This window comes from Eulemur rufifrons, chromosome 6 (genome assembly GCF_041146395.1).
Source record: "Eulemur rufifrons isolate Redbay chromosome 6, OSU_ERuf_1, whole genome shotgun sequence".
Classification (NCBI taxonomy): Eukaryota; Metazoa; Chordata; class Mammalia; order Primates; family Lemuridae; genus Eulemur; species Eulemur rufifrons.
In genome coordinates, this window is record NC_090988.1 from 25,581,773 (window position 1) to 25,600,606 (window position 18,834).

The 18,834-nt window shown below is 39.1% G+C and overlaps 1 protein-coding gene and 1 long non-coding RNA gene across 2 annotated transcripts in view; both read right to left on the minus strand.

Moving 5' to 3' along the window:
* Nucleotides 1–1,969: 1,969 nt before the first annotated feature.
* Nucleotides 1,970–9,054, minus strand: LOC138383850 (uncharacterized). Its single transcript, XR_011233663.1, has 3 exons — nt 8,947–9,054; nt 5,292–5,384; nt 1,970–2,149 (listed from the first exon to the last, which is right to left on the minus strand). It is a non-coding gene; the product is annotated as an uncharacterized lncRNA (long non-coding RNA).
* Nucleotides 9,055–14,536: 5,482 nt separating this feature from the next.
* ATM (ATM serine/threonine kinase) overlaps nt 14,537–18,834 on the minus strand; it is a 121,630-nt gene continuing 117,332 nt past the window's right edge. Inside the window, exons 61-62 of the mRNA XM_069468973.1 lie at nt 15,514–15,650; nt 14,537–15,406 (exon numbers count right to left, since the gene is read on the minus strand). Coding sequence (XP_069325074.1) covers nt 15,223–15,406; nt 15,514–15,650 — 321 coding nt within the window. The 3' untranslated portion in view covers nt 14,537–15,222. The remainder of the gene's footprint in view (nt 15,407–15,513; nt 15,651–18,834) is intronic.

The following is an 18,834-nucleotide window of genomic DNA, read 5'->3' on the forward strand; positions in this document are numbered from 1 at the left end:
TGGTCTCGAACTTCTGACCTCGAGTGATCCGCCTGCCTCGGCCTCCCAGAGTACTAGGATTACAGGCATGAGCCACCACGCCTGGCCTTTATTTTGTTTTTGTTAAAATTTTTTTGTAGATACAGGAGGCTGGTCTTGAACTCCTGGTCTCAACTGATCCTCCCACTTCAGTCTCCCAAATTGTTGGGATTACGGGTGTCAGCCACGGTACCCAGCCCTGGATTTCAAATAGGCCACAAACAGAGTATGATAGACTATGACTATAACAAGAGGCATTTAGTAAATAAGGCCAAATTTTATCTATTTATAATATATGCTAAAAAATAAGTATTAACTCATTTTTCCCTTTAAGAAGCCAGGCTAATAGTTGAACAAGGGTAGGGGAAAAGAGTGAAGAGACTCTTGTTCTTATGCTGATTTCCTCATAAGGGAGTCTCCTTTTTAATTTTGATTTATGTTAGGGATGAGCTGGAGCACAGAGGGTGGAAAAGGTGACAAAAGTATGGACTTTACATGTACATTACATGTTTATAGTCACATGGTCATGTTTTTTACATCACAATGAGGCTACGGGGATACTTAAAACAATCTCCATAGTGGTATGTTGCCTTCAAATTAAAACATCAAGAGCAGAAACAGAAGCAGTAGGGATATTGACAAGGAGAAAAATAACTATGTAAAATGGTGTCTGAAGTGAGTTAGTGCTAACATGCCCACATGATGGGGCAGTTAGGTCAAGGGACAAGAGCAGAAATTTAAAGACAGAAGGCCTATGTTGAGGTTTCAGCTCTATTGACTGTTGTGTGCTTGACTGTTTAGTATGAAAATAAAATTATAAATTAAACAATTTAAAAAGCATTAGTGGAGGTTCTGTTTCAAAGGATTTTGGTGTGTTAAAACACTTAAAGCAAGAAAAACCTTTACAATGAGTGCTGATTTAATTTGTCTGTTTTTTTCTAAGTTTGGATAGCTATACAAATTTTTCTTAAAGTAAGGTTATTCTTCAATGGGTTTAAAAACTGTGTGGTAACTTTTTCATCAATGCTACATCAATTGGATAACACAGAGGTGAAGAATTTCAGAATTTCACTGGCATTTAGTTGATGCCAACAATCTGTCATGTGGCAGGAAATCAGATCACCTCAGTGATCTTTCAAGGTCCATGCCATCCCTTTAAACATATTGCTTCTTGGGCCCGAATTTGCTTATGTGGAAAGGGCAATGCCACTATTCACTGGATAGCCTACTTGGTTCAAACTGACAAAAGCAGCTGCAGAAATTCAGCATCAATTTTCTACTATCCTATTTATACTTTTCAGTATCTACTTTCTTCTATTTCTCATACAATCTTACTTTCAGACTGAAAGCTTAAATCTTAAATTTAAGTTAGGGTAAATTATGATGCTCTTATGCTGAACATCACTTTTAGCATTCTATAGTCTTTATTATGGGGTGAGTAAAAGACAGCTATGTTCATAGAAAATTCATATTAGATTAGTAGGGTAAGGAGAGACCTCTGTAGAAACGATCTTAGTCTTCATACACTTATCAGTACCAGGATCCAGGTAGGGCATCACAGTCTTCTGACACCCATCACTGACAGCCTCCTTTTATAATGTGACCATTTAGGGGGAACATACAGTTGGCGTGTGTTGCAGTACAAAGAAGGCATTGAAGCACGTGCAGAATAGCCTGGTGCCTTTGACTCTGCAGAAGGCATAAGGTTAAAGGGAACAGAATGGTGAAGAAAGAAGGGACAGATTGTATTGCTACTAGCTGCTGGTTATAAGTCAGTCATGCCTATTGCTGATTTATAGAACTTTCTTTAAAACTCCATCTTTTCTTTCAAAACACTTAACAAATTCTAAAGAAAAAAATATCTCATCTGGCTGGAAGTTTGGGTCTTTGCCTTTGTACTAGATTTGTGTTCAGAAAAGAAAACTTTTGCTGAAAGAAGACTCTATGAAGAAGAAGCAACTCACCTCTCAGTTGCTGGGCTGCAGCAAGGCAGCTGGGCTTCAGGATAAACTGGCACGGCATCTCTTTGTGCAGCTCCTATAAGTTGAAAGGGATGGTAGGGTCCTTTGATCCTAGTGTCAAGAGTGGTGTCTTAAAGATGGCTCATTACAATTCCACAGGGATTCATGCCCTACACAGAAAAATATACATGTAGACTTCAGACTGACTGGTACTGTGACCATGTGTGCTACAAATGGAATATACTACAATTTACTCCTAGGACTTTTGGCTTAACGAATCCTTTTGTTGACTGAATGATCATGTACATGCTTATAGCTGGAGACACCTGCAAAACGCAGGTGGTCCTACCAAAGTAGTTTTAAGAGGGGCTGGGGAAGGAAAAAAAAAGGAAAACCTTAAAGAATATCTTGTTTGGAACACAGATCAGTTTGTTGCATAATATTAACTGTTCCTATGTTTGCATCTAAGAATATTTAATAGTATTCTAGTTTCTCCTTTGACTAGACCTATAAATCTTCAGCAAATCTATGTTGTCACTCAGCCTCAAATCTATGACTTAAAATATTTACCTACCACACAAGTATTAAAAGGATCAAATAAGTAAACATTACTGGCTAACATTATTTAAATAATAGGAACAAACTATGTATGTCAAGCATCACTATCATTACTATTATCTACCACATGGTGTCTTGTCTGAAAAAGACATTTCATTATTTTTTATAAGTTACATAGAGTTACTCAAGAGCATTGGTACTGGTTTGATTTATGCTTCCCCCCTACTGCTGCCCTCTGAGTCTGGTATTCACAGGCAATAATCAGAAGGAAGCAGGGGATCAGAAACACAGAAACAGATACAAAAAGAAATTTACAAACTAGAAAACTAAACTCTGGACACTTGACTGCAATGAGATTTTGCTCTTTAGTATTCTAATTGCATCCTCTTACTATAATCCTCAAATACCATTGTGCTATAGATTTTTTAAGTTTAGAGAATAAGTTCCCTTCTATTCCTGACTTATTACTGAATGTAATTAAGTGAACTCTCACTCTTCCTTCCCACCTGGCATAGGCATACAATGTCAATGTTCCATTAATATCAATTACTACAGCAACTTCCAGGGATTAGGGCAAAATAAGGCTTCTATTAATATAATACCAATAAAACAAAATCAATTTATCAAGACAGCCAGCTAGTAATCTACAATTGAGGTTTGCAAGGCACATTAAAATTAAAATATTCAATTAAGAACTGCTGCTAAATCATGGAACAATCATGTCCCATTGTTTTGTAAGAGGTAATATGAAGCTTGGAGCTGTTTTAAGCCTAAAAATTATCATCTACCTAGTCTTAATTATTTTATGTAAAAAATTATTTTAAATATTTCATTTTTAATGATGACCTTGTTCATTGGCTTTTATAAAAAAGGACATTAAAAACAAACCTGAAATGCTATCAATTTTGTCCTCAGTTCTGTGCATGAACATTTTCTATATTCTAAGTTTGACAATATACATTTTGTAGAAAAGTTTGGTTTTAGATTACTCAGATCACTTGAAACACTCTAAATACATAGTAGTGACCTTATAGATAAATGAAAGGATTACATGAGACAATCCATATAATATGCTCTGTACAATGTCTGGCAGGTAGTAAGCATTTTAAAATTGTTAATAGAAATCATCATCGTCGTCATCATTAACATTGTCATCATCTCAAGATTTGATACAGATATTGTCCCTTACTTTATAGTATACACAATAAAAATACACATTATAACTCAAAGTTATAGTCCAATCTCCAAATCTATGCTTTTCAGTTCACACAGATTTTAAACTAAGAATAGAAGAACCGCACCCAAATATTAAGCTAGCATGCTAGCATTAAAGCTTTATTGTCCTTAATTTCTACATTTTGGGGAACAAAATATGACTGGTATCTCTAATAATCAGCTGTCTTATGATGAAATGGATATTTACATAAATTTTAAGTATCAAAATTTGTTTCTAATTACAGTTATCTAGCAGAGTAATTTACAGTTACTCCTAGCACTGAAAACAGCATGTTGATAACTTCTTTTGCTGTATCTGACTTCTTTACTGTTACAGTTAGAAGTAACTTCTTTACTGTTATAGACTATAGGAAAAAAAAATAAGAAACACAGCTATAAATATATAATTTTAAATCAGGTGAAGAAATAATCATTGTCAAATAATTATCCAAAGACAAATCTTGTTTTCTTGTGGGAAGAGTAAATCACAAGACTTAAGTAGAACACTATTGATAATAATTTACCTTTATTCCCTCATATGTTATGCCTATGAACAAAACATTTATTTCTCTTAAAAAATGTGTGGCCCAAAAAATATACGTGTTTAAGGAAGGGAGAAAAAGAATAAATATATTTCAGAGAGAGTACAAGGATCCAGATCCCAATAAAAAAAAAAAAATCAATGAGGCTGGTCCACTGCCTGATTTCCATAATTGTATTCCCTCTAGAATGATTATAATTAAAAAGATAGATAATAAGTGATGGTGAAAATGGGAACAATCAGACTCTTACATACTTTCAGGAAGATTATACAATCACTTTAGAAAAAGGAATTGGACAGTTTCTTAAAAAGTTAAATAAATACCTAAAGTATGACCCAGCCATTCCATACCTAAGGATTTACCCAAAAGAAATGAAAGCATAAGTCCATGCAAAGACTTCTATATGAATGTTCACAGCAGCTTAATTTGTAATTGCCTAAAACTGGAAATAATCCAAATGCTCATTAATAGGTGAATGGATGAACAAACTGTGGTCTGACCATATGATGGAATACTACTCAGCAATGAACGGCTGATACATACAAAAACATGGATGTATCTCAAAATAATTATATTGAATTATATTGAATGAAACAATATAAGACAATAAAAGAATATAAAGTGGGATTACATTTATATAAAATTCTTTTTTTCCCATTTATTTTTCATTTGTATATATCCACCGGGTTAAAATTCTCGAGATGCAAATTAACCTGTAGTGACAGAAAACAGACCAGTGGTTGCCTGGGAATAGGGAGAGAATGAATGGATTAGAAACAGACATAAAGAAACTTTGAGGGATAATGAATATGTTCATTACCTTGATTGCAGAGATGGTTTCACAGGTGTGTGTGTGTGTGCGTGTATGTATATATACACACAGACATATGTTAAAACTTGTAGATTTATAAACTTTAAATATGTGCAGTTTATTATATGTCAATTATTCCTCAATGAAGCTGCTAAAAATTTTAGGAGGCCAGGTGCAGTGGCTCACCCATGTAATCCCAGCACTTTGGTAGGCGCAGGTGGGAGGATCATTTGAGGCCAAGAGTTTGAGACCAGCCTGGGCAACACAGCGAGACCTCATCTGTACAAAAAAAAAAAAAAAAAAAAAATAGAAAAATTAGCCAGGAGTCATGGAACATGCCGGACAACAGAATGAGACCCTGTCTCAAAAAAAAAAAAATTAGTTTTTCAGTTGTACCAGCCACATGTAGCTAGCGGCTACTGAATTGGACACTGTAGATAAAGAAACGTTCCATCACTGCACAAATTTCCACTCAACAGCACTCCTTTAGACCAGGGATCAGGAAACTACACAACAGGGACTTACCACACTTGTTTTTCTACATAAAGTTTTATTGCAACACAGCTAAGTCCATTCATTTACATATTGTCCATGGCTGCTTTCATGCTACCAAGGCAGACCTGACTAGCTGCAACAGAGACCAATGGTCTCCAAACCTTAAATACTTACGATCTATTCCTTTAAGAAAAAGTTTGCTGATTCTGCTCTAAACCACAAATTCTGATAACAGGGAATATGCCTTTGCTGTTCACTGTTGTACATAACCAACTAATATTCACGGAACACCTAATATGTGGCAGACACTATTCTAGGTACTTAGGTACTGGGGAACAACATTGACAAGATCCCTATTCTCTCTCTCTCTTTTTTTTTTTTTTGAGACAGAGTCTCACTCTGTTGCCTGGACTACAGTGTCATGGCAGCAACCCAGCTCACAGCAACCTCAAACCCCTGAGCTCAAGCGATCCTCCTGCCTCACCCTCCCGAGTAGCTGGGACTACAAGTACCTGCCACCACAGCCGGCTAATTTTTTCTATTTTTAGTAGGGATGGGGTCTCACTCTTGCTCAGGCTGGTCTTGAGTTCCTGACCTCAAGCGATCCTCCTGCCTCGAACTCTAGCGTGTTAGGATTACAGGCATGAGCCACCGCACCTGGCCAAGATCCCTCTTCTCATGGTTTTCACAATCTGGTTAAGGATGTGGATAATAGATGACAAGTAAACAAGAAAGTATCAGGCAAGGGTGAATGTTAAGATGACAATAAAGCAGAAGGCATAAAGTATGACTGAGGAGTGACTTCCACTTAGGTAATCAAGACAGGTCTCTGGGAGGATCTAAGATCTGAACAATATGAGAGTCAACACTGTAAATATCTGGGGCAGAAGCAGAGGGAAACGCCAGGGCCTCACCATAGGAATGAAATGGACTTGTGTGAAAAGGAAGACCCATGTGCCTGAAGAATACACAAACAAGGAGGAAAAGGTAGTTGAGGTGGGAGAAGTAGACAGGGCCAAGAAATGGAGTCTGAATTTTATTATCAGTGGGATGGAAAGCCAATACAGGATTTTAGGCAGGTGAGCAACATGATCAATTTACATTTTTAAAGATTATTCTGGTGCTGCTAACTGGAGATTGGGTCATAGAAGGGCAAGAAAGGTGTTAGACAAGGAGTTTCTTCAAAGGTGTGAGAGATGGTGGTGGCTTGGCTTGGACTACAGTGGCAGCAGTGGAGATGAAGTGGAGAAATTCAAGATAACGTTTTGAGTGATAGTAGCTTTTCTTATGGATTGGTTGTTGCAGAGTGAGAAAATGAGGAGTTGAAAGTGAATTCTAGATTTTTGGTTTGAACAACTGGGACACAATAGCATGAATTAAAAATATGAGGAAATTACAAACAAGTGCTAACATTTATTGAGTACCTATTATATGTCATCCATTCAATTTCACGTGTAATTTTCTCAATCTTGGGAAGGTAGGTACCAGTTTGGTTAATGTTTCCTAATGAAGGACAGAATCTTAGGGACAATGGCTATGCTGAGTAAAAAGAATGTGGAAAAGAGCAGAGGAGCCCTTCATTTTCTGGGCAAATGCTGCTCCATAAGTGATAAAGCTGCTCTTTAATGCTTCCTCCCTTTGCCTGCATGCTTAATTACCCTCAGTAGAAGAGGAATAAAACTGTTCAGGAAAATAAATGTTTGATTTTTTTTTCTAATTTCTTAAGTCTATAAAAAATTTTTAAAAAGCTTTAAAATCTATGTTAATTACTGAACATTCATTTACCTTCCCAAATGCAGCACTAATCTGATAAATTCATGTTTTAATTGGGAAGACTTGATTACACACACAGACACAAGCACACACTCCCTCCATCTCTGAAGGGGAAAAGCGACAAGGACAAACCGCAGCCTCAATACATCAAAGGATGAGCCGGCACCACAGCCCATACATCATCGAGTTCACAGACACCCCTAGATGGCTCTGCCACACAGCCAAGGTCCTGGGAAGCTCACAGACACTTCCACACCTGGCACACGGATCTCACCTCTCTCCAACTGCCCTCTAGCCAACCTAAGATCCTGGTGGGAAGATTCAGGAAAGGCAGGAAAAAGCAGGACAAGCAGGGAGCCTGCCATAACCCCTTGAGTCTCTAATGATACAAATGCAACACCTTGAGATATTTCCTAAGGATGGGCTAGATGATCCCTCTAATCGCAACTAGTTTCCAGAGAAGCTGCAAGGGCACCACTACCACAGGGAAAAAATGGCCAAATATCGGAATGTCTCATGCTGGGGGGTTGGGAGGTAGGCAGACACAGCTGGAAACACCAAAATCAATTCCTAAGAGAGCTGAACAGCTCGCAGCCCAGGTGCACTTGTTCAGGGAACCCTTCCAAAGAAACCTGGCCATGATCGGAATCCTCCTGCAGCTCCGCGGCTGTGTTTATCCGGATGGAAAGCTAAAAGTTGCTGCCCGCATCCCTCCGCTCAGCTTTGACATGGAACACGCTTCGCCCCCATACCTACACCGACACCTCGACCCCGACCCCTCTCCAGCTTGCCGGAGTCCCCAGGGCCACAGGACAAGCGCAGGGCCAGGGCCCTCCGTCTCGGCCCTCGCCACCCTCCACCACAGCCCACCGACCCCCACCCAGCCCGGGTCTAGGCCATAGCCAAACCTCCATGTTCCCATGGAGACGACGGTTGGCATCCCGTAACTATGACCCCCACCTCCGAGACCCAGAGTAGAGAGGGGACTTTTGCGCCAGGCGCGGGGACCCCAGCCACCACCCTCAAAATTACCGCGGAGCAGCCGCACCTCCGGCCAGGTGAGCGGGCTGAGCCCGCGGGCGCCGCAGCCGAGCCGCCTACCTTCATCAGTGCGGGCTGCCGCTCCGGGCAGACGCCGCCGGCCCTGACCACTTCAGAGCTGACCCCGCCAAGGGGCAGTCGCTCCCAGGCCACCTCGGGGGGCCCGAGGGCTGAGCACACGGGTGGACCAGGGAAAAGCGGTCCCCACTCCAGCCCGGGCTCCCCCTGAAGGGAGGAGCCGGGCTGCCGCTCAAGCGGCGTATGGAAGCCGGGTGGGAGGCTGCGGGGTCTTTTCCGAGAAAAACAAAACTCAAGATACGAAGAACTCGGGATAACTCCCGGTACTCGGGATGTACCAGGAGCGACGCGGGAGACGGCGGCGCGCAGGTCAAGGGCGGGAGAATGCGGGAATGTCCTCGAACGCCGCCGGCTGTTCCTTCGCGCGTTGCTGTGGCGAGCGCGGAGGGCGCGCGCCGGGAGTGGGGGCTGCGGCGGCGGCGGCGGGCACGGGGCCCCAGCTCAAAGGCCTCACCTTCTTGGTGCCGGTGTCTCCCGCGATCCGAGACACTCCTGTCAGGGAAAAGGAGCGCCCGGGCTGTCCTCCCAGAGTCTCCTGCTGAGGAGACATCGCTGCCATGAAGAAAATCTTCAAGCAAATCCCGGCCCAGGAGGAGGCTACGCGGTCATGTCCGCGCGCCGCGGCCGGAGGGGCGAGGGCGCGCGGGCCTAGGCGCGGCCGCCGCGCTCAGGCAGGGAGCCCAGCTCCGGGAGCAGGCAGCGCGCCTCCCGTCGGGGCCATGTACCTCCGCCTGCGCTCCGCACCGCCGGCTGGAGGCGATCACAGCAGCGACCGCCAGTCAGCGCCGCGGCCCGCCCCGCCTCGGGCCCGCCCCTTCGGTGCCCGGCTCCCTGCACCGGGACCCGCCCCCTGCAGCCCTCCTCGGGCCTCGGCCTTCCTCGCCGAGGACGGGGCCTGAGGCGCGCCTGGCCGGGCATATAAACGTCTATATATACATATATATTAGGGCACAGGCGACGGACTGATAGTCTCAATCCCCAACTCAGAGTGGGTCAGGCCGAAGGAGCTTATCCGCCCGGATCACGCACGAGGCCCGAGTACACGCCTCTCCCACCGGCCTGCCCACTCCCAACAACTCCATCCCTTTCCCCGCTGCACCTGTCGGGGTACATGTTTACTCCCTTAATATTTTGAAATAAAAAAACAATCTTTAAGATATTCTACCTAGGTGACATATATGATTACGTCATGTGCAAATAAATTCTACTTCTTTTTGAAACTTTTATTGCTTTCTGTTTGCCTTATTGCTTGTGTAGAACTCCAGGACAATGTGGAATGCAAGTAAGTGGTTAATAATGGCATCCTTGCCTTATTCCTGATCTTAGAGGATAGAGGAGTCTTTCACCGTGAAGTATGATGTGAACTGTTAAGGTTTCATAGATGTCTTTTATCAAGTTGAAGATATTCCCTTTATTCCTAGTTTGATGAGTTTTATGAATGAATGTTGAATTTTGTCATAACTTTTTTCTGTATCTACTGACATATTTTGTTGTTCCTCATTTATACTGATTGATTTTTAAATATTAAGCCAACCTGGCATTCCTAAAAGAATACTATTTGGTCTTAATGTATTATTTGTTTTATTCACAGAAATGATTTGCTAATATTTTGTAAGGAATTTTGCATCTATGTTCCTGAAGAATATTGGTCTTTAGTTTTCTTGTAATTCTTTGGTTTTGATATAAGGGTAATGCTGGCCTCATAAAATGTGTTCTTCTAATATTAAGAAGAGTTTTTGTAGAATTGGCATTATTTCTTACTTAAAAGAAGGTATTGACTCATCAGGATTATTTTCAGTGTTTTTTCTGATTTCATGCTATGAGTATGTTTGAAATGCCTATGAAGTCCACTTTTCAATGCCACTTTGCAGTGCACCAATTTAAAACAAATCTGGCAGCGAGCTGACTGATTTCCTTTTTCTCTCTTAAAATCCTTGCAACTCTTGTAACCATGGATATCTAAAAACATTGTTTAAGAAATAAGAAGTATTAAGTTCAGTAGCATTTACAAGGAATTCTAAGTCTATAGTAAATATTCAAACACTACATTAGGGAACATTTTGGGGTAGTTTGCAAATAACCTAACATTAAGCTCTCTTAGAAAGGTTGACAGTACACAGAATCAGGTTTTGTAACTGTCAATTGAAAGACATATTTTCTTCTAAAACTTGTTATTTCTTATATTACCACTCATAGGATTTGTATAAAATATACAATGCTTTTACTTGCAAGAATAACTTACCCACATCCATTAGGACAACTGTCAAAAAAACAGAAAATAACAAGTGCTGATGAGGACATTGAGAAATTGGAATGCACTGTTGGTGGAATTGTAAAATGGTTCAGTCACTATGATATACAGTATGGTGGCTCCTTAAAAACTTAAACATGGAATGACCAGATGATCCAGCCATTCCATTTCTGGGTATATATTCAAAAGCACTAAAAGCAAAGTTCTGAGGAGGTATTTGTGTACTCATGTAAATAGCAGCATTTGTGACAATAGCTAAATGGTGGAGACAACCCAAGTATCCAGCAATGGATGAGTGGACAAAATGTGGTATGTACATTCAGTGAAATATTATTAAGCCTTAAAAAAGGAAGAAAATTCTGATATATAGTATGACTTGGATGAACCTTGAGGACATTATGCTAAATAAAATAAGTCAGTCACAAAAAGACAAATATTGCATGATTCCACTTGTACGAGATATCTAGAATAGTCAAATTCATAGGGACAGGAAGTAGAATAGTGATTCCCAGAGGCTGGGTAGAGGAAGGAAGGGAGAGTTGTTGAATGGATACATAGAATTTCAGTTTTGGAAGGTAAAAGGAGTGCTGAGATTGTTTACAAAGCACTGTAAATATACTTTAACACTATGGAACTATACACTTAAAAATGGTTAAGATTGTAAATTTTGTTATGTGTTTTACCACAATTAAAAAAACAAATAACTCACCATTATTAGACCAGGTGTGAACACACACTTATACCACAGCAAGAGCTACAAGCAACATCATAACCATTTCTCTCCCACATGTTTCTGTCCTAGTTTGGAAATACCTTAACCTTCAATACTATGTGTCAGTGTTCCATGTGTTCTACGTGAGTGGACTCCTTCAAATCAGCAATGTGTCTATGTTGATTGCCAAGTTTTAATTCTCATAGGAGAATTTTAATACTTTTTCCTGTTTTCCTGATTTTGTTACTTTTTCTTGGGATTCAAGATTTGGAAAAATACAAATTCCTCAAGAAATGCTGGGGAGAAATTCCCACATGGAAACACTAACCAAAACTTTAGCAGACAGAAGAAAGCAATAGAATGGACCAAGCTGGGTTTATACTAGAAGTACCAAGATGATTTAACCTTAGAAAATCAAACAGTACAATTCACCATATTAACAGATTCAAGGAAAATAATCATTCTCAATAAGTGCAGTTAAACTGCTAAAATTCACCATCTGTGATAAAACCTCACAGCAGTCTAGAGACAGAAAGGAACTTCTTTAATCTGATAAGGGAAATATATACATTGAAAAAACTAAAAACAAACCTGCAGCAGACAGCAAATTTAATGGTGAAGCACTAAAACTTCTACCTTTGAGATTAGGGCACAGCAGTCCTGACTGGAATGTCCAATATTACCAATTCTGTTGATCACTGTACTATGATCACAGAGATCTTAGCCAGCACAATGAGGCAAGAAAAAAAAGCAAACAATAAAAGAATTAGAAAGAAAGAAATCTGAAATTATTCACAGATGATATGATTATATACAGAGAAAATCCAAATGAATCCAGATACAGTTCTAGAAAGAATAAGAGAGTTTACCGAGATTACTGGATAGAAAAATCATTATCAAAAACTAATTTTAATTCTAAATACCAGTAGTAATAGGAAGAAATTATGAAAAAATACTGTTTATAAGAACATTTTAAAAAGTGCCTAGGAATAAATGTAATAAAATTATGCAAGATCTTTGTAAGGAAAACTAAAACTTAATTGAGTGACATTAAAGAAGGTGTAGGAGTAGAAGGGAAAATCTTTACCTGAAAGATTTAATCATAAATGAAAACAGTGATAAATACATCTACGAACCAAAAAACCTCAGTTAGGGAAATGAAAAGACAAGCCACAGAATGGGAAAAGATGTTAGCAAAGATGTTATGTAACCCACATAGGACTAGTAGAAAGTTTGACAAAGAATATGTAAAGGCAATTCGTCAAAGAGAAAATCATACTGACCAATAAATAATGAGACATGATGCCATTTTGTAGCCATGTGAGTATGAAAAATTTTATTTTGAAAATATCAAGTGAAGAGGCAAAATCACTCCTGGTTGAGAACCACTGCTTTTGAACCAAACAGTATGAAAGTATATATTTTCATATGTTGCTACACATAAAACTATGTATGCTATACTTTAAAGGCAAAGCAAGGGATTTTTCAGTGGATAATTTCTATTACAGGGGATCTTCACCTTACTTATCAAATTATAAATCATCATAATCTTTGTGAAAATTCTGTGTCCGTTGTATTTATCCAAAATTCATTGTGTCAAAAACTAGACAAAAGAACCTCAAACTCTGAAGAGGACTGAATTTATTTAATTAAAAAAATGACAAATAGATGGAAAGCAAACTTCACATTTAGGATATTAGGATCTTTGTGCTTACCATATTCCAGCACAGATCTTTTAGACTTTAGAAATGTCAACCAGATCACTTTCTAGGCCCAACATTCATTTGCCTTTTTGTCAGGAAGTAATTAAGAGAAACTACTAGAATATTTAGATAGAGATACAGCATATCAGACTGGTCTGTGCAGTAGGTTCCCCAGTTCAGACTACATGATCAGCTGCCTGTCCTCCCCAGAGTGGGAGCTCTATACAGACACAATATGCCTGCCTTGCTCACTGCTATCTCCTTAGGAACTAGCCCCATGCCTGGCATACAGTGAATAAATTTCAGTAAATATTTTCTTTTAGAGTTATTTATTCAAAAACATTTTGTAATAAATTCAGGTAACAGTGTAGTAAAGAAATACATTCAATAGTATTAAAATAAATCTACACAAAATATATAAATTCATTAAAGTACAATTAAAATACTTGAAATGGCATGCATCTCTACATTTCAAAACCAGTATAGTGGCTTTCTACTTTTTAAAAGACCAGTTTATTCTAATCTTTAAGATGTCCAAAGTTTTTCCTCTTTGCTTTTATTTGCTTTAGACTATATTTAAATTTTTAGCATTTCTAAGTGCATACATTTTAAGTATATACTACTTTGGGGAGGGTATGATCAGCACAGAGCATGGAGGGAAGACTATTATATCCCTTAGTCTGGACATGACTGATCAAAGCAGTCTACAGTATATTAGCTTTTCTAGCAGCTTCTCTATTTGGTTTTCACTGACCTTGTGAACAACTAACTGGTGAACCTCAGATTCTTTTCACTTGAAATCTTTTCGAATTAGAGATTGTCCATATTGCACTTGTACTTGTACCTACAATTTACTATCTTCTAGCCTTAGACAAGTTACCTTATTTCTCTAAACTGCTTTCTCCAGTTGTAAATTGGGATAACATCACTAATCTTGCAAGGTTTTGTTGGAAGGACGTTATAAGCATTTGTTCCCGGTAATTTTATATCTTAGTCATTTCCAGACAAAATTCCAGCATGTCAAAATCTTTTATAATCTTAATTCTGTCATCTGTGAATCAGCTATTTCTCCTAGGTTTGTTATCTGCATGCAAATTTGGCAAATTTTTTGAAGCCATTGATAAGAACATTTGAATAGAACAGGAGCCCTATGGCACATCATTCAAAACTAAAGAGCGGATTAATGATGTTATGCAAAGCTCTTTGGATGCATCAACTAGCAAGAATTAGCTATGAATTCATTTCACTATACTATCATCTAGCTGATAATTTCTAATTCCATCCAGGAAGATTTCAAGGCTTTCTTAAAGATATTCTAAATTTATTGCATTCCTTTGATTTATGACAGCAATAAAACTATACTTATACCAAATATTCATGTAGGTAGCTTTTAAGAAAAAGATACATCAAGATAAGTTTGTAATTTGAAATGCAAAATAACTTTCAGAACAGTTCTCCAGAAATCAAACCAAAAAATTTATAGTCCAAAAAGTTCTGCAGATTGGTTTTGGGGGAGGGCAAGGTAAGGAGATCAGATATGAGCAAGTACTTGCCACTGGCAGGAAAAAGACATGCCAACTATGCATAAAAAAGTGTTTATATAATCTTCAAGCTACAAATAAGGGGAAAGTTCAACCACCCATTTCTTAATCTCTGTAGCAGGGATGAACATTTTCCTAAGGATGGAGGAGAGATTATACTAACACATGTATCAGTCATTTTACTTTGAAGTACTCTTTTATCTGATGTTTATCTCTTGTGATGACAGCATGAGGGACAGAAAATTGTTCCATTTCCAGCTACATGTACTACACTAGATACCTAAACCCTTCCCCTCCAACAAAACAATTATTTCTAAAGAGTGAGAGCAGAGATGTTCCTTGAAACTATCAAAGCATTTTGGGTAGTGATTAAATCAAGTATTAAAAATCAATTAGAAAAAAACCTCACAGTTGTTCACTTAGTTAAATATTAATCCCTATTCAAAGTTCATGGGTGGGTTAAAAATGAAGGCTGAAGTAAAATTTCGAAAGGTTGAATTTAAGGTAATTCATATGCTGAAGATCACACCCAAGCTTTCCATCCTGGGAAGAGTCTGCTGAGATTTTTGGGGTCCATGGCCTGCTGTATGAGCAAATTCACCTGTCCACCCACACTGAGCACAGTGCCTTCTTCCACTCCTTTCAGTTTCTCTTGCAGTCTCATCAAGACACGTTCAGCTACTTTGTTGAAACTCTGGTCAATATCACTAATGACAAAAGCACAAAGGTTTCAATGAGGTGAACAGTTTAAAGGGCCTTGGAAATAAGAAAATCTGAACAACTGACAATAGGTCCTTCCTAAAACACTGCTCACCTAAGGTTTCTTTTGCACTCTTGGTCATCTGCATTCAGAGTGGAGTGGAGCTCAGTTTCATCTTCGGGCCTCTGCTGTAAATACAAAGCTTTCAAAGGATTCATGGTCCAGTCAAAGAGCGGATCATACAAGAGGACCTAAATAGAGAGAACGTATGTATAAATAGAACAATGTACATTTTGATCACGTATTTAGAAACAGTAGAACCTGTATTATAAAAATAACAGAGGCCAGTCACATGTAGTTGATAGGGTAGGGGAGGGGAAGCAAACTTATCATATTAAATACATGCTTCATGCTTCCTTGTAGAGGAAACTATCCTAGCATAATGCTTTGAGGTTCTCATCCCCACCCTGAATTCATTCTTCCTCCATGGTTAGAGGGTGACATCCCTTGACTCATGTTTCCTGACTGGGTGAAACTAATCTATTAAAAGGAGATGAGCATTAGTTAATTTCTTCCCTCCTCTCTCTACTCTTGACCAGTGCAGTACTAGGTTAGGGCATTTGCTTTGTAGGTCCCAGTTCTTCCTCAGGTGGGCTGTCCCATCCCAAGGTATAGATTAGGCTGTAGGAGCTGGAGAATACTAGCAAGTCCATTTGGACCTCTCTCCTGAGCCATGTTCTCTGATAGTTTCATCAGTAATAAACCTGACATTCTTATCTCTCCCTTACTCCTATGGCTCCCTCTCTATCTCTCAACCAGTTCCAAATGTGGGTGAGAAAATAGGGTACAATTTATTGAAACATGCTCAAAAGTCAAGGTCTGATGCTGTGTTTAGGATCTTGAGATGTATGTAAGTAGAATTTGGATATCAAAATAACTGACATGGCCAGTACAGGTGGCTTTAGAGAGCAAGGTCATAAGGGATTTCTGATGTTGAGAGTTCAGAACAGCTAACTGTCCTGGTATTTACAAGCACAGAACTTAAACAAACAAACAAACAAACAGACAGACAAACAAAAAGGCATGCTTATCATGTAAGTCTTAGTAGTAAGTGAAAACTTAATTACAGAGAAGAATGATTCTACAGGATGTTCCAGTATTACAAGGTTGGAACTACCTTTATACAGTAAAGTGTTTTTCAACACATGTGCAGGCTGGGACTATAAAATACCTTTAGCATGTTTAATTCCAGTACACTCCATCAGCAGTACCAAAATCTTTGTTTCTAAATGCTGTTTTGAGTGTCCATCAAGGCCACTAAAAACTGTGGAGGCACTGACTTGGATTACATGTGGCTTGTTTATAAGTTCAAGGGTTCCTATATGACTTCAAGTTGGGCACTGGCATGGCCTTAGATTTCAGAGATCCAAACCAGTTTCACCCACAAAAGGGAAGTATATTTTATTAATGGACCAATGAAAAGGAATGGAGGCCTCTATTATAAAGAGACTATATGGTTTTCCTAGGTTGAAGTAGAGAAACAATACAAATTATTTCAAAACCAGGGGCTTCTGTCAGATATCATAACTGTAAATACTAGAGTCAAGGAGGAATTGGAGTAATTAAAAAAATACGCTACAGTTTTACTATCAAAACAGAAGTGGTTGAAAGCAATAAAGGAATACAGACTGATTAAGCAAGGTTTCTCAATCTCAACATTTTTGGGCTGGATCCTTCTTTGTTGTGGGGGCTATCTTGTGCATTGCAGAATATTTAGCAGCATCCCTAGCCTCTACCCAGTAGATGCCAATGTACACTCATCCTCCTCCCCGAATTGTGACAACCAAAAATGGGGAGATGTTCAAATTGTTACTTGATCAGAAAAGATCACTGTGACTCAATGAAATCTAACAGAGGAAAAGAAATGAATTGAAGAGAGGAGAGAAATGAGATCCCAGGGGATTGGGACTGAGGACACTATTGAGAAGCACCCTGCATAAGCTAAAGATAGAAAGTCCACAGTAAGATCACTTGGCAAATTACTCTGAAAAATAGAGACAACCATACCAAATGATTTCAGGAAATTTGGACAAATTGACAAAGGGAGGATCAGGTAGATCAGTGTAAAATACACAAAGCTACAGAGGGTGTGTTCAGAAGTGACATAGCTATTGTAAGTGGAGATACAAATCATTTCTCAGACTTAAAACCTTCATTCAGAGTAAATCCAAAGTCCTTACAATGGTGCAGGAGTCGAAAGATGATCTGACACTGTCACTTCTCTAACTGGATCTCCTATCACCCTTTAAAGAATGAGGTACATAGGCAATTTGGCATTCAACTAACAAAATTTCTGAGGCCCCAAAGGAACTACTCTCTTCTGGTGAGTGTTAAGAATACAGCTACTAACGAAACTCCCAAATCTACTGCAGCATAAAAAGCCCTTTTGACTGAGATTAAGCAAAGTAAAATACTGAGGAATGTGTTAAACTGCTTTGGACCTTAAATCAATTTGAAAAGTTTAGATTTGTTTTTGTCCTAAATGCAAAACTCAAAATATCATTTTAGAGTTTCATTTCTACATTATTGAAGCATCCATATTATCATTTATTCTTACTGCAGAACCAATGGCAAACCATAATGAATGACAACATGCATGAACATAATTTGCAATGAGAAAAAGGAGAGGGAATGTATTTTCAGCCTTGGGAACGGCGGTCTTGAATTTAATTTTATCAACATACTATTGGGACCTATTTCAGCACCCCATTTTGTAGCAAAATCTGCATTACTATCAGCAGTCCAAAGGAGATCTACAAAAACACCTTGGTTCATAAAGGTGGACACAGGACCACCCTGACAGACTGTTAATTTCATCTTCCAAGGGATAAAGCCCCACCCTTATTGGCCATAGGCTTAACAGTTAATGCCAATGAATTAAGACAGTGTTTTCAACCCTGGCTGCACCAGAGAAGAGCTTTAAAAAAATATAAATATTCCTGCCCCATCCCTAGAAATTTGGTTTGAATTTGGTCAGCATCAATATTTTCAAAAAGCAGTCCAAATAATACTAATGTGCCGCCAGGTCCAACATCATCAGGTGAAAGGAACAAAAAGCTGAAGAATGGAAGGGAGGCATGCCTATTCTGTTCTCTATTTGCCACATTTCCCTGTGGAGGAAACACTACTGAATTGTTATCCCACATACTCTTACCACGCTGGTGAATGACTGCCATAGAACATAATTCTCACTTGGGTAGAACTAACAGCATAAGCACTGGAAATATGTTTGACTTCCTTCCCTTTCCGCCCACGATCAACATGAGGCAGTGATCCCGATTAAAGTGTGTATGATCTGCAGGCCCCAACCCTGACTCAGGTGAGCTGTCCCAGAGTTAAGACAACAGAGATGCACTGAGGGAGCACCAGCAGCAA